The sequence below is a fragment of the Passer montanus genome, unplaced genomic scaffold, assembly GCF_014805655.1.
Source record: "Passer montanus isolate IOZ18808 unplaced genomic scaffold, ASM1480565v1 scaffold21, whole genome shotgun sequence".
NCBI lineage: Eukaryota > Metazoa > Chordata > Aves > Passeriformes > Passeridae > Passer > Passer montanus.
This window is the reverse complement of record NW_024366703.1, coordinates 7,938,337-7,959,522: the sequence shown is the minus strand read 5'-3', so window position 1 is coordinate 7,959,522 and position 21,186 is coordinate 7,938,337. Positions and strand designations below refer to the sequence as shown.

General features: G+C 43.2%; 1 protein-coding gene across 1 annotated transcript in view; it reads left to right on the top strand.

Annotated features, from left to right (window-relative positions):
- COL17A1 (collagen type XVII alpha 1 chain) overlaps positions 1-21,186 on the top strand; it is a 58,285-nt gene that overhangs the window by 28,786 nt on the left and 8,313 nt on the right. The window contains exons 8-46 of the mRNA XM_039709322.1: positions 1,018-1,065; positions 1,389-1,532; positions 2,697-2,840; positions 3,558-3,629; positions 4,033-4,104; positions 4,455-4,520; positions 5,448-5,609; positions 5,958-6,047; positions 6,187-6,231; positions 6,819-6,968; positions 7,415-7,630; positions 7,927-7,965; positions 8,895-8,921; positions 9,404-9,430; positions 9,927-9,989; positions 10,185-10,300; positions 10,799-10,847; positions 11,235-11,270; positions 11,412-11,465; positions 11,857-11,892; positions 12,092-12,127; positions 12,503-12,565; positions 12,896-12,931; positions 13,266-13,337; positions 13,684-13,710; positions 14,364-14,399; positions 14,923-14,958; positions 15,170-15,250; positions 15,949-15,984; positions 16,696-16,776; positions 17,807-17,860; positions 17,981-18,022; positions 18,705-18,761; positions 18,916-18,975; positions 19,488-19,514; positions 19,591-19,632; positions 19,789-19,845; positions 20,121-20,168; positions 20,804-20,917. Of these exons, the coding sequence (XP_039565256.1) occupies positions 1,018-1,065; positions 1,389-1,532; positions 2,697-2,840; positions 3,558-3,629; positions 4,033-4,104; positions 4,455-4,520; positions 5,448-5,609; positions 5,958-6,047; positions 6,187-6,231; positions 6,819-6,968; positions 7,415-7,630; positions 7,927-7,965; positions 8,895-8,921; positions 9,404-9,430; positions 9,927-9,989; positions 10,185-10,300; positions 10,799-10,847; positions 11,235-11,270; positions 11,412-11,465; positions 11,857-11,892; positions 12,092-12,127; positions 12,503-12,565; positions 12,896-12,931; positions 13,266-13,337; positions 13,684-13,710; positions 14,364-14,399; positions 14,923-14,958; positions 15,170-15,250; positions 15,949-15,984; positions 16,696-16,776; positions 17,807-17,860; positions 17,981-18,022; positions 18,705-18,761; positions 18,916-18,975; positions 19,488-19,514; positions 19,591-19,632; positions 19,789-19,845; positions 20,121-20,168; positions 20,804-20,917 (2,661 nt within the window). The remainder of the gene's footprint in view (positions 1-1,017; positions 1,066-1,388; positions 1,533-2,696; positions 2,841-3,557; positions 3,630-4,032; positions 4,105-4,454; positions 4,521-5,447; positions 5,610-5,957; positions 6,048-6,186; positions 6,232-6,818; positions 6,969-7,414; positions 7,631-7,926; positions 7,966-8,894; positions 8,922-9,403; positions 9,431-9,926; positions 9,990-10,184; positions 10,301-10,798; positions 10,848-11,234; positions 11,271-11,411; positions 11,466-11,856; positions 11,893-12,091; positions 12,128-12,502; positions 12,566-12,895; positions 12,932-13,265; positions 13,338-13,683; positions 13,711-14,363; positions 14,400-14,922; positions 14,959-15,169; positions 15,251-15,948; positions 15,985-16,695; positions 16,777-17,806; positions 17,861-17,980; positions 18,023-18,704; positions 18,762-18,915; positions 18,976-19,487; positions 19,515-19,590; positions 19,633-19,788; positions 19,846-20,120; positions 20,169-20,803; positions 20,918-21,186) is intronic.

The window sequence follows — 21,186 nt, the reverse complement described above, 5'->3', positions numbered from 1 at the left end:
CTTGGTCTCCAAGAATGTAGTATCTGTTTCCAGTTGCTTGAAGAGGAAACTATAATGTCACTTTATTCAAGTTAATTTTAGCAGTGGGTATAAATCACAGCATGGTCTTGCACAGTCCTCCTGGAGAGTGTCACATCCCCAATTATTCTGCCTCAGATCATCACAGTCTCCTCTAGCACACTACATACCTGAGCTCCCAGCAGAACTAGGCAAGGCATAATAAAGTAGACACCAGAGACTCAAGTCCAGCTTCTCATATTACTTCAGAAAATAATTCCAATCCATCATCTTCTCCACATGAATGCCAAGATAGTATTTCTTTTCTAGTGTATGCACTGTCGGATTTCATCATGAGGAGCATGTATCACATGTTCTGGCTGGCCACTTTGCTTGTGGGAGGCAAGTTTAATGGCTTACCCCAGCCAAATCACATTAACTTTGTAGTTTCTTGTGCTGGACAGTAAAGGTCCAGTAAAGTAAGGTAATAACATTGAGTACCTGGTGCATATGTTGGCTGAAAACTGGACTGGTTACATTCAGTGAGCCAAAAGATAAGTCAGTAACTAGCAAGAGACTGAATCATACAGGCCACTGTAGAGATATCAGTTGTACCCTAGAAGTACTAGGGAATTTGTGTATTTAGTAAACTTCTTTTGGCTTTCTAATTTTTTTAATCAGAAGGACAATAAAAATAATATTTGTGATGAGTGAGGACTGCATAATTAGACCTTCTGTACAGTAGCAGCATTACTGATTTCAGCAGAGGCCATCAATGAGTGAAATATAATTCCCTGGAATTTAAATAACAAAATGTGACCCCAAAACAAAAAGTCACCCAAGCCCACTTGCTACCAACTCACATGGGCTATAAGTACTGCTCCAATTAAGCAGTCAGACAGTAAGGTGGAACACAGACAGCAAGAAGGAAGGAATTCACTTCAGCATAAAGTTTCTTTCCCAGCCCAGGGCACAAATGAATCTCTTTCCATATTCATGATCTGCTTTTTATCTTCCCAGAGAGTGAAATACGAGTCCGACTGCAGAGCGCATCTCCCTCTGGCAGATGTAAGTTATTCCAGGGGTATCAGGGATAAGGTAGAGGGTGTTGCTGCTAGGTTTATGTCTTTTTCTGTTAATAACCTTAATTTGAGCCCCTTTTCTGGACAAGGAAGCATGCTGTGGGTTAGGTGGTGCTCTTGAAAATATGTAAAATGGTACTTAATCCCAGAAACATCCTCTGGAGCTTTGTCATTAAGTGGCACCCCCAGAAAGTAATAACTTCATAGACATGCAGATAAATTCCAAGGAATTATTGAGATCCAGAGCAAGATTACAGATCAGTAAACACTGGCTTTTGGGTGACTCTGGACATTTGCTTTTCCTGCTAGGGACGGAGTTGGATGATGTGAAACGGTTGCTGAAAGGAAGTCGATCTGCCAGCTGCAGCCCTACTCGGTCATCATCCGGTACACTCCCGATACCGAAAAAGGCTGTGGTGGAGACAAAGATGGTCACTGAGAGCTCTCAATCAGGTACTTGGCATTAGCAACGTTGCAGTCATTCCAAACAGCGTTTGCCATAAAAAGTACTCAGTTGTTAAGAACATCCGGATAAGAATACATGCTGTTCCTGTACAGAAAAAGGGTCATAATGCTGAAAGACTGTCCAGGTGTTGCTGTAACAAGAGCCATCTTGGGTATCTTTCTAGTGACTAGTCTAATTTCCAAATAAATGAGTCCATGAGTCCATTCTTTCTGCCACCAGTTTAAATTCAGAAGTGTTTCTAGCAGAGATAAGAGCTCTAAGCAAATGTGTCTGGTTTGATCTCTTATCTCCAAGTGAGACAGAGAGATAGAACTTTAGTGTGTGATTTATTAGTCATTCTATTTCATAACAACTCATCAGGAACTGTATGAGAAGACAAGGGGGAATGACTTCAAACTGAAAAGAGGGCAAGTTTTGATCAGAGGTTAGGAAGAAATTCTTTACTTTGAGAGTGGTGAGGCACTGGCACAGGTTGCCTAGAGAAGTTGTGGATGGCCCATCCTGGAAGTGTTCCAGGCCAGAGTGGATGAGACTTTCGGCAACTTGGTCTAGTGCAAGGTGTCCCTACCTATAGCAGGAGGTTGGAACTAGATGATCTTTGAGGTTCCTTTAATCCCAAACCATTCTGTGAATCTATAATTCTTTGATTCTATAACTGAAGTGGTACTTAAAACAACCTTTTTTAGTTATTTATACACCTCACGACAGGGCTTGAGGAAGTAGTGTTGACATTGACTCCATTGTCTTCCATCAATATCTAAAAACAATATATTTTATTGTACTCAGAGCTCCAATCCTGTCTAAACCAGAATTTTAGTCCAGTACACTAGTTAACCAATTAGAGACATATGTGGGAAGCAAAAGCCATACATCCCATGGCCCAGGGTGATTTATTAGTGGAACGGCAGACTGGGGTGGTTTATTCTGGTATCATAACACCTATGAGCAATGAGATCTCTTCAAGGTGTTTGTGAATGGTCATGCTATCAGGTCATGGGGACATTTGAGGTCAGTTATGCCATGCTAACCTGGAGTCATTGGGTTGACTCTACATGGGTAATGTAAATTGTCTGCCCTATAATCCTGCAGTGCATGCTAAGCCACAGGCCTGGCCTCATTGGAAATCACTTCTGTCTGCTTGGTTTTTGCAGTGTCAGGGACATATGACACAACCATACTGAATACTGCGCTCCCTTCATACATGTGGTCCTCCACTCTGCCTGCTGGGTCTTCCCTTGGTGGATACCATAACAGCTCTTCCTTGATCAATGCCATGTCTCACTCTACAGGATCAGGTATGCTTCCTGGATTGCCCAGGTTTGAAGGATGGAACTATCCTGAAACTGGGTCAAAAGCAGGGGTTTTTTTGCACAGCACGAACTAAAATGATGGAATAACCAAAATGGCAAGGGATATTCTTGAATTTTCTGTAGTTTTCTGTAATTTTATGCTCTCTGCTTCTACACTGAATGTATCTTAAAATCCTTCTTTGTGAGGATTTATTGTCCTGACTCTCTGACTGTCATTAAATTTTGATGACATCTTTATCAAAGAGGTCAAGCTCACATTCCCTATAAAAACTGGTTTAGACTCAAACTAATATTGGATTATCCTTGCCCATTGTAAGAATGACTCATATACTAAAAATATTATATAAGTAAGTTTTGTGTGTTCTTACACCTGCTGAGGCCCATTTCTAAATGCCAGGGACTCTGCATTCCCCAGTTGCAGAGAAAAAAATCCAGTAAGCTTTATGATGGAATACTATTTAAAGCTTTACTTTCTCTCACTGTTGTATGATGTTGTCTTTTCTGAGGTAGGATTTTTTTGCCTTTGTCAGTTCAGTAAAAGGGTGGTTTATTGTCAAGATTTTTCCTCTGTGCAATTATTGTGCATTATCATTAGTTGCATTTACAAGTTGACTCTTAATTTCTGGGACTGTGCCATTGACCTTTAAGTGCTAGATTTATGATTTGAGAGGAGTAATAACATTTCACTTCTTCTTTTTGCAGTTTTTGGTGTTCCAAATAACCTGGCTCCCAGCAATCATACTCTGAATGCAGGCCTGAGTTCTTCCTCTACAGGTCAGATTTTTCTTCCCTTCACACTTTGGCAGCACTGCATTTCTGGCAGACAACTACAGTGAAATAATACCAATATACCAGTTTCTCTCCTATTCCTCATCTGAGTGTCAGCAGCTCTTTGCCCCACCTGCAGAAATGTCCATGCAGCCATGAGACCTCACAATGTAACTCAAGATGATGTTTTTAAATGGTCACCATTATTTTCCTTGCCAACAATAACAATACAGCAAGGTGAACTAAGTTACAAAACATTTTGTAAGGCCTGTGGTGCCTCCAGAAAGCTAGTGAAATTTTTTGGGAGAGGTCATTATTTTTGTGTCACTGGTTTTGTTTGGGTTTTAGCCAGAATGCCACCTGCACTGCAGGACTCATATAACCCTCATTGCAATGCTTTTCTTTGCAGTATTTGGAGTTCAAAACAACCTGTCTCCAAGCTCTTCCTCTGCAACTCAGAATGTTACAGCAGCCTCCACAGGTCAGCAACAAAGTAAGCCTAGAGAAGGTGTGAGGGTCACCAATATGTGCTTCCTTCTCCTACCTTTTCTGTAGTGACTAGAAGGTTCATCTTGACAGAGGCCCCCTCATCACCTTCTTCTTGTGTGGCACAGTGTGGTATGAAGAGATATTGAAGAACATTTCCTCTGCTGTGCATGTGCAGGAACAGCTCCCAGTGCTGATGCACTAGAAATTTGCTTGCTGGGGAAACCCTTGGTTGTTTGAGTTGTCCTAGGAACACTGAATGAGCAAATATTTTTGAAATGTTTTGGTGTGTGTAGATCCCTTGTTATCCTTCATCTCTGTCATTGTTGAATTTCTTTTTTGCAGCATATGGGATGAAGAACAATTCTCAGAGCAACACCATGGCAAGTGCTGGTGTGTCTGCCTCAGCAGGTGAGTGTGTCATTCACAGGTGTTTAGGCATGGCCTCCTACAAGCATATCATAAAAATGAGTTAGAGACTCAGCATAGCTGAGTGACACTCAGGTGCATAACTTGTCACTAGCCAAGTGTCCTACCAGTACCTTTCTGAAAAGAGAGTCAGAATCCAAGAATGAGCAAATGAACTGGTCTGATTCAGTTCTCTGCAATAATTTGGATTGTTTAATTCTGAGCTATTTCTACTCAGCAGGAAGGAAGCTGGATAGAAGAGCACACATGTGAAATTGTACTTTATTTGAAGCCAAAACATTTGCAATGTTGCTCTTAAAAATAATTTTTGAGTTGTCCCAGCTTTAACCACTCAAAAATGAACGAATTGACTTATACATGATCAGAATATGTTTTTTAAATGAGAGAAGCACTTTATCCTTGAACAGTCAGGATTTGTCCTTTCCAGCTCTTTTCTGCAACTCTGAGAGTTATAAATTACACTTATTTTTCTCTGCATGTAAAGAAAGCCAAGTTTGCCTTGTAATCTAAGGACTCCCAAAGACAAGGCTTAAAAATAGATGTAAAGACCACAGAAGTTATGATAACATTTCTAATAAAGGTTTATTTCAGGTTCTGCTAGAGTAATGGAATAATACCATTCTGAGCTCATCGAGCAAATCACTTCTACATATGATTGAATTCCAGATGTTCCCCATTTCTGGCAGCAGGGCCCCTGCTAGTGAAATGCACATCTCCAAAGAAACCTAATGACATGCACAGGCCTCCTGTTACCTTTAGTGACCAGTATCTTACAGGGCTCTTTTTGAAGTGGCAACCCCAATCACAATGTGACCACCTGTTTTTATGAACAAAAGTGATGTTGCTTGTAGTTATGGGCTCAATGGCCCACACTCATCTCTTCTTTACCATCTTTTACAAATATTGCAGGAGGAACTGTTTTGAGCTCCCAGGGAGACGACGTTCTGCACAAAGACTGCAAGTTCGTGCTGCTAGAGAAGGAGAAGGCACCTGCAAAGGAGATGGAGCTCTTGGTCATGACAAAGGACACTGGCAAAGTCTTTAGTGCTTCTAACACTGGGCTTAGTGGAGGTAACACCTCTCTTTCAGGACATGTGGTTATGCTGAGGGCAGAGAAATGGAGACTGATCATAAGGGAAGTTCAATGTTTAGGGCACTACACTTAACTTGTACATGATACAAGAACCTCTGATAGGCAGGCAGCTTTTAACCATGCCAGCTGAAACCTGGGTCTGACTTTTGCATTTGAAGCTCCAGAGTGCACCTCAGGATATTTCACAAAGCTCAGGAGCTTTGAGAGAAAAAAAAAAACGAGATCTGGTTTAGACAGGCAGAGCTATTGTGTCTTACAAATGAAAGAAGATTGGCCTGGTTTAACTTCTGGTGTAATGTTGCTGATTATATTTGGTTCCTGTTCAGGATCTTTTGCAGAAGACACCTTGAAGAAAGAGAAGCAGGGATTTTCCTCCTCTTATGCTACAGATACTGGCCTAAAATCAGATGCAAATGGTAAGAATTTGTTCTTGTGGAAATGCAACACAACTTTCTCCTTCTACCTCTATTACTACCTTTCCCTTTCAAGCCCACACTCTAAATTTTGTCATGCACAGAAAGACTGGTAAAACCTCTTTTACTGTTGTTAAAACAGGAGGGCTGAAATCCATGCCAAAACGGGACAAAGAAACTTATGCAGGTAAGTGATGCCATTCAGGCTTCCATTGGAAGAAGCGCCAAAGCACAATACACAAAAAAACAATTCTTCTTGAGGGATATGAGGAGTCTCTGAGCATTGAACCAGAGGGAGGGAAGGTTCAGGAGGCTGCCAGAGAAATTGGTACCAGTGATTTGGTTGTAGATAAGTGGACTGTTGGATTATTTTTGCATGACTAGAGAAAATCAGATAGCTGACAGTCCAGCTGCATCCTGCAACTGGGACAGATTTATCGGGAAGAGAGGGCTCTGACAGACCATGCTGGCTATTTCTGTCATTTATGGCTCAGATCTGTACAAAAATTTTACCCCTGTGTGATCATGTTTTCCAGCTGTTATTTTAAAATGCACTGAGTGGTTTTGTCCTGTTTGAATTCCCTTTGGAAATACTGTTCCCAGCTTCCACAGGGACTAGAATTGCATTCACCATGTGCACAGAGTGGCATGAAGATTTTTTCCATAGCCCTTTGTGTAATGGATCAGGCCTTGATGTCCTTATTGTAAGAGATTCTTAACTCTGAAGTCAGGGAACTCTTCATTAACCAGGAGATTCTCCCTTCCCTCTTCCAGAAATACGAAGTGGTGATGCAGGAGGTGCAATTGGATCAGCACCATCCTGGTGTCCCTGTGGTTCCTGCTGTAGCTGGTGGAAGTGGCTCCTGGGTTTGCTTCTAGCCTGGTTGTTTCTCCTTGGATTGCTTTTTGGACTCATTGCTCTGGGTAAGAAATAACTGAGGGAAAAAAATGTTGAATGGTATAGAATGACAAAGGGTTTAAGCTGGGAACAAGCCCAAGCACCAGAGATACCAAGCCAGAGAACTGAGTAAAACATTCAGCTTGATGGTGACTTGCCACTGAGATATTACAAGTGGACAGAAAGAACAGATAAGGAATACGGTCTTTGTTGGGGAGTTATATAGTCTTAGGTGAGTAGGATAGGAAAGCTCCTGTGATCTGAGGTCTACTGCTCCAAGACTGACAGATTCCAAAGCTGTCATTTAAATTCCAGATATCCCTTCTGGGGAAAAAAAAGATACAAAGGATTCTGCAAAACTCAATGGCCATAGCTACGTGACACAGTGTTGCCATGTTCCTGTGAAACAAGAGATATTTCAGGCATGCATATCTGGCAGCATGTTCCCTAGCATTTTCCTTTAACCTTCCAGCTGAAGAAGTGAGAAAGCTGAAATCTCGTGTGGAAGACCTGGAAAAAATCAATGGTGGCCTCCTGGCAATTAACCAAGGGAATTCAAAAATAGAAAAGGATGTTTCAAGAGTAGACTTTCTTCACGCAAACTCACCCTCCTTGACCTTCCCATATGAAAATGAAGAGTCAGTCTGGTTGATGGTGAAGAGCAGACTGAATAAGGAAATAGAACGAGGTGAGCAGAGTCAAAAATTGAACTCATACCTTATTTCTCATGCTACTTTTGTTAGCAAGGGAAAGGTAATTTACTTCTGTTTAGCATGTGATGGAAAGAGATGGACAACAGAGCAGCCAATATTCTCCCATCTTTAGAAATTTCATGTATTTGTGAAAACAAATTTACTGAGGAAACTTAGAAACCATACTGTGCTGGCTGTAGCCTCAAATCCAAATAGATGTATTCTTGTTCTTGAAATGTAGCTACTCTGCTGTATAATGAACTCTTAACAGCCCCTTCACTTCCTGTTACAGGCTACTTCCGAGGGGAGAGAGGAGAACGTGGTGAGAAAGGTACAGCCATGTAGTCCTTCTCTTCCCCTGTCCAATTCCTTGGCTCTGACAATGCACAGTTTTGTGGTGGTTGTTGCTTCAAGGGACAATTAGCAGTGAGAAAGATGAAGATGGTTTATACTTGAACAAAAAGAATCAGAATTGTTTATGTTAAAAAAGACCTTGAAGATTATGGAGTCCAACCATAAATGTAACACTGTCCATGTCCATCACTAAACCTCCTCCCTATGGGCCACATCTATGTGTCTTTTCAGTACCTCCAGGGACAGTAACTTAACCTCTTCTGCTGGGCAGCCTGTTCCAATTCTCCATAACATTTTTGGTCAAGAAATTTTTCCTAATGTCTAATCTAAACCTCCCTGGTGCAGCTTGAGGCCATTTCTTCTTGTCCTATTGCTTTTTACTTGGGAGAAGTGGCTGACCCCCAGCTCACTATCCTCCTTTCAGGCAGTTGCAGAGAGCAATAAGGTGCCCCCTGAGCCTTCTCTGTTCAAGACTAAACGCCCCCAGCTCCCTCAGCCACTCCTCACAGGATTTGTGTTCCAGACCCTTCACCAGCTCTGTTGCCCTTCTCTGGACTCACTTCAGTACCTCAAGACGTGAGGGGCCAGAACTGGACACAGCAGTCAAGGTGCAGCCTCCCCAGTGCTGAGTGCAGGGGGACAGTCACTGTCCTGCTCCTGCCAGTTTGCCATGTAAACTGTAGAGACCCTGATCCCACACAGAACAATACAGGAGGCCCAGTCTTGTATTGTGCCAGTGTGAAAGGCCAGACTGTGTCTGATCCTGTACTATTGAATTGTGAAGTGTCCTGTTTGGCCATAACTCCTTTATATTTAATTACAAGTGGGGAAGCAACTAGAAGACAAAATGAATGAGTAATCATAGGATGTCTCTTGATTCAACTTTTTTTTTTCCTCTTTTCTCAGGTGACATGGGAATTCAAGGTCCCAAAGGTGAGTCTGGAGTTACCTGCTTTCTCAGGTAGATTGGCAGCCTGTCATAGGGCCTGGCTAGCAAATGGTTTTTTGTTACTGCAGAATTTGGAGAAGTTGTTGCTAGTTATCTGTTCATTCAGATATTTTTGTGAAGGTTGGGGTTTTTCTCCTGTTTTTTGGCCAAAGAAAATTTTAGAGTTTGTGTTAGAAGAGGTAACAGATCTCGCTTTGGATCTAGAAGCTCCTTTTGCCTGGATGAAAGTAATTCCTGAAGCCAGGCTCTACGTGGTTTAATCAGTGTGCTTCAGTGCCCAGAGGGTTTTGCATGGTGTGAATGATTCAATTATTTGCATAAATACAAGGGAAACAATTGCTGGAGACACTAGAACTTGTAAATATTCCAGGAACATAAACTTCTTTTTATCAGGGTAAGGGTTAGCCAAAGTGACAAAAAGAGAAGACTTATTCCCCACTGACTGTCTTTTTGTTTCTGTCTACAGGTGATCGAGGACTTCCTGGTGTCCCAGGTGGGCTATAGTTCAATTCCTCTTTGAGGGAGGACATTTATTTACATTATCGTGGGCAAAAACAAATTCTGCACTTTCATACAAAATTCCTTGAACTTAGCTCAAGGGGGTTCTTTGTAGAGTCAATATTTAGCATAGATTAAGTCACTTGATTAATACCTTGGTGCTGAGCTACAGACACAGAGGTAGCTCAGAGACTTGGTTACAAGCAAAGCCTTGGCCAGACTTCCCCTTAGTTGAACATGCTGAATTTGGGTTTTTGAAGATTCTAGTCTAGCACTGAGAGTCCTACAGCTGCATAAATACTTGGTTCAGCTTTCTTGTGCATCTGTAGGTATTGTGTTCTTCTAGAGAGAGCAAGTACCCACCTTATGAGTAATATATTTTTTACCCCATACAATTAATCTCTCCAGACTTGAGGTTCCCCTAAGTTGCATGTTATTCTTTTATGGTACATAGTTAAGAACTCTGAACACTTACTGTCTTTTCTTTCCAGGCATTCCTGGTCCAATTGGGCATGCAGGACCAGAAGGACCAAAAGGACAGAAGGGAAGCATGGGTGAGCATCTCTGTCACTTCTGTGACATCTCTGTCACTCTGTCAGTCATTCACAACTGACTGACACGTGGCATGGGAATACAGACACCTGGCTGGTGTGATCATTGCCTTCCCCAGTGGAGCCAGCCATGGATCCTTCTGCCCAAGGCCTCCCTCCCACAGACTCCTGGTTTTACAAGGTGTTTGTTTCCTGTAGGTGAGCCTGGCATGGAAGGTCCCATGGGACAAAGAGGTAGAGAAGGGCTCCCAGGGCCTCGAGGGGAGCCAGGACCACCTGGATTTGGAGAAAAAGGAGACAGAGGTAAGAACCAAGTGTCTTGTTGTTGGATAAGACAGAGAAGGACAAAAGCAAGAGTTTGGTCCTGATTAATAGAACACCTCAGTGATAAAATTTGATTTCACTATTCAAATCCAAATTTCATATCTAGACATTTCCCAGCACAGGTTAATATGGCCTAAAGGATTTTTTTTTGCCAGACTTATAATGGGTAAACAAGGATTGCTTTGGTTTCCCAGATCTTACAGTCAAGTTTGCGTCTGACAGAACCAAAATCACTTCACTATCAAGGTTATCTTCTTTATCTGTTATCCAGATCATCAAAGCTGGGGGATTCATCTTGCTAAAGCCCAGTGAGCTCATATTCTTTCCTTGGACAGTGCATCTATTTGGGTGTTCTGAACTGATGAGCAGATTATTCATGACACTTGCCAGAGAAAGAACAACAGTAGATGGAATAACGGGAAAATGGGATCATGTCTGTGTTCTACCATGTCTATTCATGCTCTTATTTTGCAGGTGCTATTGGTGAGCCAGGTCCTCCAGGGCCACCTGGACCCCCAGGTTCTACTGGCCTAAAAGGTAAATGTGAAGGTGGAGAGAGAACACCTAGCAGAGAGTTTAGGAGTAAATGGGCAGCTCAGCTGTCCCATTTCACTTGTGTTGCTCTGCAGTAACCAGAATAGTGAACTAATGGTCTGAAGCACAAATCCCAGCATCTCAGCCGAGATGGATGGCTTGGGTCTCTTTACTGAAGTGGAAAACATTTCCTCAATGTCACAAGGACTAAGTTCTCTAAATTTGTTGTCCTGGTTTTGAGGGTGCCAGTAATACAAATTCTTCTAGTGGCTGGGGAAATTCCAATCCATTAAATAGCTGTTGGGTTTTGGATGCTGTTGGGCAAACTGAAAGCAATTTGATCATTTTCTAATTGTGGTGTTACTAAATGAAAATCCATGTTCCTTACAGGTCTGATGGGTTCTCCAGGCCCACAAGGTCCTCCAGGTGAGTGCTGTATTCCTTTGCTGTGGCATCTAGAGACTGGGGAGAACAAAAACAGAGTGACAGCTTCTCATAGATTTTCTGCTTCGGTGGTGCATTGTGGTGAGTGGGATGAATGAAAACCCCCATCTCATTTTTCTGCAGGTCCTCCTGGCCTACAAGGATTTAGAGGTGAAGCAGGACTCCCAGGTGCTAAAGGTAACTTTCTCTTCCCTCTGGAAATTAAAGCAGCACTACCTGAAGCGCCTTTCTAGCACTGCTCTGAGCAGCAGACGTGGTCTGACCATGTCACATTTTGATTCTATGGGCAAAGAAAAGCATAAGACTGAAGAAAAGGGAGGCAACCCAAAACTTAGCCAGTGATTGCTAGAAAATACTGAGAAGTGCAGGAGATATAGAAATAATAGAGCAGTCTAAGAGAGGAAAAACAGTTGGGTGGATGGAGCTGCAATAAATGAAAAGACTTTCCAGTTTGCATTTGTCTGGTTACAGAGAATCTGTGTTTCCCTTATGATTTCCCTTGATGCATTAAATGCTTTTCCCTTATGATTTGTTACTACTATTATTCAATCATCCATATCTCTTTCAGGTGAAAAAGGAGCCAGTGGACCCCCTGGACCCAAAGGTATGTTGACCAATTAGGTATCTTTTGTGGTTATTTTCTTTAGATTCCTTTAGATATGGATACTGTCCATGGGTTTTACCCTTATCCATCTTTGGCTTTTTCTTCTGTGCTCCTGTCAGAAAGCAGACTTTATTTTCTCTGATGGAAGCATTTTACAATGAAGGAATCTCACAGAATGTGTCCCTTTTTTCTACCACAGGTGATCAGGGTGAGAAGGGTTCTCGTGGAATGACAGGTCAGTGGATTGAAATACTGGAGTAACAGCCAGCCTAATAAAAGTACAGCCCAGCCAATCCCAGTTGGCTTTCTGAAACACTATAATGATGTTACTGGTTATAGGAGTTTTATTTTTGCACCAAAATGATAAACAAATAGATCCCATTATTAATTCCAGTAATCTTGGTAACAATCTTTGTATTTAGCTTTAGTAAAATCCTCCCTCACATGCCCATTATTCACATCACTTGAGCACTTCTAATGCCTGGGGGCAGTTGTGAATCATGAGGCCTGAACATCCTGTCAATGCTGGTTTTCAGTTGCAAAGCAGCAAATATTGCTGACAGAATTGTCCAAGAGTTGTTTGATTCATTTTCGTGCTATTTTGCTACAGGTGAACAAGGCTCAAGAGGAATACCTGGACCTCCAGGAGAGCCAGGGGCTAAAGGACCTGCAGGTGGGTACCAGTGGCAATGTCATTGCCACCCAGATTTTGTGTTTCTGTGAGCACAGACAAAGAAACAACACGGGAGTGGAATCATGCTTGTTGTGATCCTGGGTCTTTCCTTTAGACAGCTGTGATTAGTCTGTACACTCAGAAAAAATGCCCTACAGTTAAGTTTTGAATGAGTGCTTCCTGGACCTTCAGTAACTGCAGCCAAGGTTTCTTTCAGATGCAGTGTGATGAAGAGCCACTCTTAGGGTTAGGGCTGTGCTCACTTTGGAGGAAGAGAAAATAACTGTGGTACTGTTTCAGAAGTCCCTGACAGTCTCTTTCTTTGGACAGGACAAGCTGGTCGTGATGGACAGCCAGGTGAAAGAGGTAAGGGCTTTCTTTGAGGCAGAAGTGCAGGTACTTTCTGATTTGGTAGGAGTTGATTTGTAAAAGGGGTGGGAGAAAGATGGCAGCAGATTCGTGTTCTGGAATGGAAACGTGAAACTGAGACATATAATGGAGCAGCTGTAAACTTGAGACAGAGTTACCTCTCTACAGAACTCTTCTGTCATTAATGTTCCCCTCCCAGACACTGATGCTGGAGATGGCCACTTGGCTGTAAGAATACAATAGGCAGAAAGTGCTGCAGGACAGCCAAGCTTGAATGGATTGGTAGATTGTATGTCAGTGACTTCTGTCTCATTAATGATTATATCTCTAGGTGAACCAGGTCTTATGGGAATGCCAGGTGCCAGAGGCCCTCCAGGACCCACTGGAGATGCTGGAGAGCCAGGTAAAAGCACAGAGAGAACAAAAATGCTTTTTGCTCAGTCAGGAACACAGATGTATTTGTCAATTTCCAGTCTTAATTTGAAGTCTGGCAGAGGATCTCTGTATTCTTAAGGTGGTGATGAAAGGAAAATACATAAAGAATCTAGACCCTTTATGATCCCAAAATTGCCCACAGTGCAACCATCAGCTGCTGTGAGCTGATTTGCATTCCAGTTGCTAGGCCAGTTTCCACCACTTGAGAATAGTGTGCTATAATTTCACATAAATGGAATCTTTTTCTCCCTGTCTATCCTTTTTCCACATGAAATTTTTTAGACATCTTAAGAGTTTTTGTCTTTTTCTGACAGGTCTTACAGGACCTCAAGGACCACCAGGTAGGCTTTTCTACCATATTCCAATGTATCAGTGACACACTTTGATATGGGTTCAAAAAACCCTTGTAATTTTCCTCCTGTGGTACTCAGGGTTTCCAAAGTGATATCCCAAGGTTTCCACATCTCCTTTGGCCCTTGAGACAGGTTTTGTGCAAGATGTGTGATTTTTGAGCAATACTAGGCTTTTGAGTGCTGAAATTTTGCCTTTCCCCAAAACATAACATTTCAGTTCCCTGTGCATCACTGAAAAGTCCTTCTAATCAGCAGCAGAAACAGAAGGGAGAGGATGTAGCAATAGAGATGTAAACAGAGGATGTGACATCTGTAAGCAGAGTTGGTTTGGGGGGGGACAGTTCAACAGGGAATTCACTGAAGAGCCTCAGGACAGGTAGCAGTACCTAGAAGAAGCTACAAATAAATCTGTGAAGCAGTGTCATCATCCAGGGAGCAGTGGGACCAGGGACACAACCAGCTCAGTCTGTTCTTCCACTGGTTTATAAAGTCCTCAGGGACCTGCTTATAAATGCTGAACGCCGGGGTCTTGAGTAGGGAGCTTCTTCTATAAACCCACAAGTGAAACAGCTGGGCTACCTGAAAACCATACAGCAAACAATATTTGCACTAACTATTTTAAATTGTCTACCTCATATCAGGACTTCCAGGCAACCCAGGCCGACCAGGGGCTAAAGGTGAGTTTTGTTTCTTCCCGAATGCTCATTTTCTAAGGATTTCATTTTAGCAAGCATTAGCTGCTCCACTGACCAGTCCCTGGATCAACAGTGGCATCTAGTGGCTTTGGGAAGGTTTAAGAAGCACGGTAGGCAAAGCTTCCCTGAGCATACACCGAGGGCAGTGGGGACATCTGCTGAGGGACTTGGCATAACAGCTCTCCTCTGAGCAAACCTTTGAAGCCCGGTTCTGCCCCGAGCATAAGATGCCTGGTGACTGCAGTGAAAGCTGTGCCTGCCTCGGATAAATCAAGCTATTGCCTATGCTGGCAGATTTAGTGCTTGGAAAGCTGACCAGAGGGCTTCTCTGGATTAGCACAGCTCTCTTGCTTCCCCCCTGACCTTCTAGTACTGTAACTTCTCAGACAAGAGAAGGGCAGAAAGAACAGAAACTACATGCTTAATAGTACAATGTTATTGAGCTTATTATAGCTCTTGCCTGACCCCCCAAAAAAGCTCAACTTTTGTACCTGTGTTTTTCTAGGAGAACCTGGAGCTCCAGGAAAAGTCATAAGTGCAGGTATGTAGTGCTGTGAGGGGTCACACTTCTGATTTAGGAGGGTTTTCTCTAGGGTTTTTTTGTACCTGCTCAATTCATCTTAACTGTGTGTCAGACCTAGACTGGGGCTCCCTGTGCTGGGAGAATATATATGCCATAGATGTGGTATTCTTTAGGCATAGATTTTTACACATTGACTGGATGTGTGCAAATCTATATGTTTGGTTTTCAGAGGGTTCATCAACAATTACTCTGCCAGGCCCACCAGGGCCCCCAGGCCCACCTGGCCCCACTGGTCCTCCAGGTGTTCCAGGTGAGTACTGATGAGTACAAAGTGGTGATAGGTCAAATCCAGGGACTAGAATCAAGCTCTTTCACTGCTCAGGAAGGCAGGCTTGTGTCTAATCCCTTTCCCAGCACTGTTGCTGGAATTAGGAATTGTTTGTTTTCCAGTCTCAGCTTTGAGCTCAAGGCAGCAGAACTCCCACTCAAACATCTGTAAATCTTACACACACACACACACACACACACACACACACACACACACTGGCGGTGCATGAGCTCGGGCCTCAGACTCCTCTGTCCCTGTCAGACACTGCCCTCCAGCGTGCTGGTGTCAGGCAGCAGAGTTCTTGACCCTTGATTCTCATGGCACTTCTGTGCCTGGAGCTGGTCCTGGAGCTGGTTTGGCAGAGACAGTCTCAGTTTGCAGCATGGAATGTGAGAGGAGGGTTAGGCCCTTTGCATTCCTTTTCTGTTGTGGTCAGTGGCATTCTGGTTATTTCCTCAGTCCAAGAGGCACCAAGCATTTTAATTGGCACAGGATGGAAATTCAAGTAATATATGGGGCATTGATTAATTCATACCCCATAGCAATTCCATTTATTTGTGTAGAAAATACTTTTTTTATATAATCTCAGTTCTTATAAAAGTCCTATTGATTATTTTCTGCTGTTGTAAAATACAGCCAGTGAAATCTAATGAAATTTGGGTTTTTTCCTTTGAAACTAGGTCCTGTTGGACCAGCTGGTCTCCCTGGACAGCAAGGTACCATTTTCCTTCAGCTTTGATTATGCTTCTTAAGAGAAAGGAATTCATTAGTTTTCCTTTGTTTCTAATTCTCTAAGCCCTTGGCACATTCCCTCTGCCTTTTGTTCACAGATTTCTTCCTTTCAGTTAATTTTGTTGCATTATTTGGCTTAATTAATCTAGTAAAGAATTTTTATAATTTTTTGTTTTCCCAGGGGAAGAAGGAGGGTGGTAAGAGGGTGATAAGAGCCAGTGTAATGTGGATGCTACAAATGGTTTTGGTTTTTTCTTATGCTATTTTTCCTGAAGGCTGGTATTTCTAAGGCACTCCTCAAGTGCAGTTGCCTTTCTGTGATAGGGGATATAGCCCAGCTGGATACCTTCTGCCATTTTGAAAGACAGGAGAACAAACTAGAGCCAAATTGGGATTAATGTCACTGTGAAAGCACTGCCAATTGGGCAGACGTCTCTTAGAAAGGGCCTGAACAGAGCTGACCCCTAAGAACCTTTCTTAGCTGGTTTTCTGTGATCCTGTTAGAGCAAACTGGGCATAATTTCCACACTTGAATGCAGTGTCCCTCAGATCTGGGAACTGAGTTCATGCTCCCAGTTCTCATAAGAAAAGTCTGAACCTCTTGTCAGAGTAGATACAAAATGTCACCCTCTCTGAGTTACATAACTCCCTTTCTCTGTTGCTTTTTTTTTTTTTTTTTTTTTTCCTGGAAAAAGGTCCACGGGGTGAGAAGGGATCCCCGGGTGAAACTGTGATAGAAACCATCAGAACAGAAGTCTCATCATTAGCATCTCAAAGTAAGTGGCCCTGCTTTTCCATTCCTTTGCCTGGAGATGTGTCAGAGTTTCAAGCCCTGCTCACACCTACCAGGAGATGCCCCTAACTCTTTCTTCTCAATGTGACATGGAACAAGTATGTGTGTGTGGTGGTGTGTCTGCAATGCCAGCTATCCATCTGTAAGAAAAGAACCAGTTTGAAAAGGCATGTTAATCTAAGCAACAGAAATAATCTCTCTTCAAATTAAAGGATAAATTCACACAGGAGCAAATAAATTTTAAGATTAAAAAATTTAACGTTTTGTAAAAATTTTAAAATTTTAAGATGAAAATAAGTGCAGCTGAACAGAATGGTTTAACAACATCCCAAGTGTTGCTAAACAGTGCAACACTGTTAACTGCTCTGTGCAACACTGTTTTGCATTACACAAAGATGTGTGATGCACTTGGAGTTGCTATTCCTAGGATCTGGGACCTCTGCAAGTTTGCAGCAACGTAGAAGAGGGCATAAAATTATAGATGATCCTTGCCTGATCACCATCCAGATGGGGACATGTAGATTCAGACCATGCTTCAGTAATGTCCGGTTCCCCATTCAGGGACCTTGGATCACAGCATCACTGAACTTGGAGTTTGTGCCTCAGCTTGGAGGTGGGGGTACATCACACAGTACAATCAAGACAACACAGTGCAGCTACTTGTTAAATAATGTCTGTGTTATGTTCTCCTCCCAAAACTTACCTCTTTTAAAGAATCATTCCTCTCCTTGAAGTTCTTTCCCTCCTTCTTTAGCCTTTGAGTCCTCTTTCAACAACCATTACTCTCCTCCCTGTTTCCAGTATCCTACTCAGAGCTGTATTTCGCTTCATGTCCTAACCAAACGCATCTCTCCTCTCCCTCCTCTGCTTCATCTTGGTCTTAGGTCACTCAGGTCCCATCTTAGTCCACCTTTAATTGTGAGAGCTTCTAGCAGCAATATATTGACAGTTTCCATAGCAGCAGTCGCTCCATAGCAACAATTTTCCCTTGTTTGTGTTTTTCTTTTGCACAGTGCTGGGAGATTTACAAGGGCGAGCAGGACCACCAGGTCCCCCTGGGCCACCAGGTGTGTAACATACAGAGCTAAGCCCCTAAGCAAGGAATGCTGTCACAACATGGCACATTTCTGGGCCATGCAGTTTGCTGAGTAAATGTTCCCTAATACCCCTGTTTCATTTGTCATCAGGTGAATCTGTGCAGGGACCCCCTGGACCTCGTGGTCCCCCAGGTAAGAGCTTGTTCCTCTGAAACCCAACTGGAAAGTGGCAGGTTTTTTCCAAGGCCTAGGGCTGGACACACAGTGGGTTTCTACCCACACCATTTCACTGCAGCAAGATGCTGCTGAACAAAGAACGTTTGCTTTTTGCAGAGGGTTCTAGCCAGAGTATTAATTAGTAAAAGCCTTGCTCTTTGGGAAGACACTCAAAGTTTTCAGGTTGCCAAAGGAAATCACTGCATTCAATTCCATATTTACTTCTTACTTGTCCAGCCTTAACTTTCAGCTGCTGACACATGGGGAGTTTCTTATTATGAGGAACATATCCCCATGCCCCATCCTCTAACTCAGCCTGAACAGGGAAAGTGTGGGAAGACATGTGACAGGAACAGAGCCCCATTCCTTGCTCTCTGCTTAGTAGTAGGAAAAGGGAGCAAGTAGGTGTGTGATGGGATAGGCACCCAGTACCACAAAGAAAGGATTTTCTCTGCCCTTTTCTGCTGCAGTGGCTAATGATAGTGAAAAGTAACTACCAGGGATAGATGTGTGAAGGAAGCAGTGATAAGGGCCTACACTGGGAAATACTCAAGCTAAGGCCATGGTTGGAGATGTAGCAGCTCTTATGTTCATTTTCTTACACTGCTGAGGCTGATCCTTCCTGAAGCCTTTCTGTGTCGCTTTTGCCTAGGAGAAGGATTGCCAGGACCTCCAGGCCCACCAGGGAGACCAGGATCATCCATGTCCACCTCAGGTAGGTTCTTGCCACTCATTCTGTCACCTGGTACTGGGAATGTCCTGTTGGGGTTCCAGAGAGCACATAAATGGCTAGGACCAAGTGGAGCCAGAGAAACCTTGTTTCATGTTCTGTTGGATGTCATGAAGAAATCTCTTTGTTTAAATTGCAGAAGCATTCTTCACAGGCCCACCAGGTCCACCAGGACCACCAGGCCCGAAGGGAGACCAAGGTGGGTATGTTGTGCTGCCTCACCAAAGTGCTAGAGGGATCTCAGCACCTTATAATGAAAAGAAGGAAGGGCTTAGGAGCAGAAGTTCCTGCCTTTCTCTGTCTGTAAGAAAGCTAGCACAGTTGTCACTAAGTAGGACTCCTGTCTGCTGTAAAACAAGTCAGTCTTTGTCAAAGAAATTTGTTAGCCTCCAGTACTAGTGTCAAGGCAGTTGCTGTATTCAGATCCCAACTTTGCAAGCCTGTTATACTCAAGAACATTCAGAACTTCAGATTTGCCATTGAAGGGGACAGCCTTTTTGAAAAATGCACTGTGAACTAAGTCAGTGCAAGGGGGTGGCCCTGTGCAGTGTAGCTCAACTATCAACTGTCAGGAAAATGTGGAACTGCTCCCTTTACCCATTTTTCCCCTACAAATTGAAGGCCAAGATGATATGCTGCAGTGTGGGCTGAGATGTTTCTGATGAGAATAAAGCAAATCCTAACACTGCTCCTCTGCTTCCCTGTTCACAGGAGAACGAGGTCCACGGGGATTCACAGGTAAGGAGATGTCAGTAGGTTTCAGGGTAGCTTGTCTGGGTGTATGAGTGCTCCTTCATTTCTGTGTCTCATGCAGGAGAACCGGGTGATCCTGGCCTTTCAGCATTCTCCTCCCACGGTTAGTCTGTGCCCCCTTTCCTCATTTGAATTCATCGTCCCTGGGCTGAAATCAGGCCAAAATCCTGCTCTATTCATTCTAAATTTTAGTGGAGCCAGGATTTTGTCTACATACTTTATTCCTTTTAATCTCTGACTCTCTTTCTGCAACTGGCAGGTGAAAGAGTCACCATACAGGGACCCCCAGGCCCACCTGGCCCACCTGGACCAAAAGGTAAAGTTAATAATCTTCTTTCTTTTATTGTGGGTGGCCTCACACATCCAAGCATGGTTGAGACTAGGCACTTGACCAGGTCACAGAAGACTCAGGAAAGCTGCTGTGGCCTCTTCCTTATGCTCTTTCCCAGCAAACTGACCTTTCAAGACACTCATTACAAGGGCTGGGTAGTTGCTTCTTTGACAATATGAAGCTCAACTGTTTCACATGACCAAGTATGCAATATGCAGTCACATCAATTACAAGTGTCTGTCTCCCTCACTCTTTTCCAGGTGATGCAGGTGTCCCAGGCGCACCTGGCATCCCAGGAGCATCTCGAGGTAAGAGGCCAGACCATCATTGCTCTGATATTAAGAGGGAATGCTGATATCCTGGTGGAGGCTTTGAAAAAGCTCCTTTGACTTTTACCAGTGTGGGTGCCAAACAAATGCTGATGGGATTTCTGTTCAAAACCTCTTTTTGCACAGCTTGCCTTAAATCAGAAAATTTAATAATTGACAGTTTTCTTTTTCCAACTTACTGGGAATCCTTTAAGTGAGTTTTGCCTCTGTGTGGACAGGTTCTTGGACTGGTGCTGCCCAGGCTGACTGGGATTGGGAGCAGCAGGGCAATGATATTAGACTAATGAGCTTGAACTCTATGATCTCCATCTATATTCTGCACAGCACTGTACTCTAGTGCACAAACCCACCAGGTCTGCCTGTACAAAGCCGGGAATGTCTCTGGACTCAGCCCTGCACAGGCTGAATTATAAGATGCTGAATTAATTGAAGACATTAGACTGCAAAACAGCCCATGCTCAGACTGTGTTTAAATATAGAGGGGGAGCTCCTCCATATTCAATTTCCAAAGCTTTTTCCAGCTTGTAGGAAGGGCTTAATGCAAGTGCACTTTACTATCACTCAGTCTAATGCAACTGTGCCAAAAACACTTCTCCTTACAATGCTTTCTGTAGGTGGATCCAGACAAATTCAGGGACCCCCAGGACCTCCTGGGCCACCTGGTCCTCCTGGCCCAAGTGGAGGTTCATCTCAAGAGATTCAGCAGTATGTGACTGACTACCTGAAGAGTGAGTATAATGAGATTTTTGCTGTGGGTCAGCAATTTCATGCCTGTTTCTCTTTTACTCCCTGAGGCCTTGTCCCTCTTCTTTTAAAAACAACAGCCCTGTTACTCTGGACTTATTTCTGCTGAGTTCTGTGAAGTGTTGTTGTCCACTGTGGCCTCTGTAGGACTGTCCTTCTGTTGTCGTGTTCTTTGTTGGAGGAAGAGGGTCTGGTAATTGTGCATATGCTCAGTCTTCTCTCTTATTGATGTGGGCATATCTTGGGCTTTCTA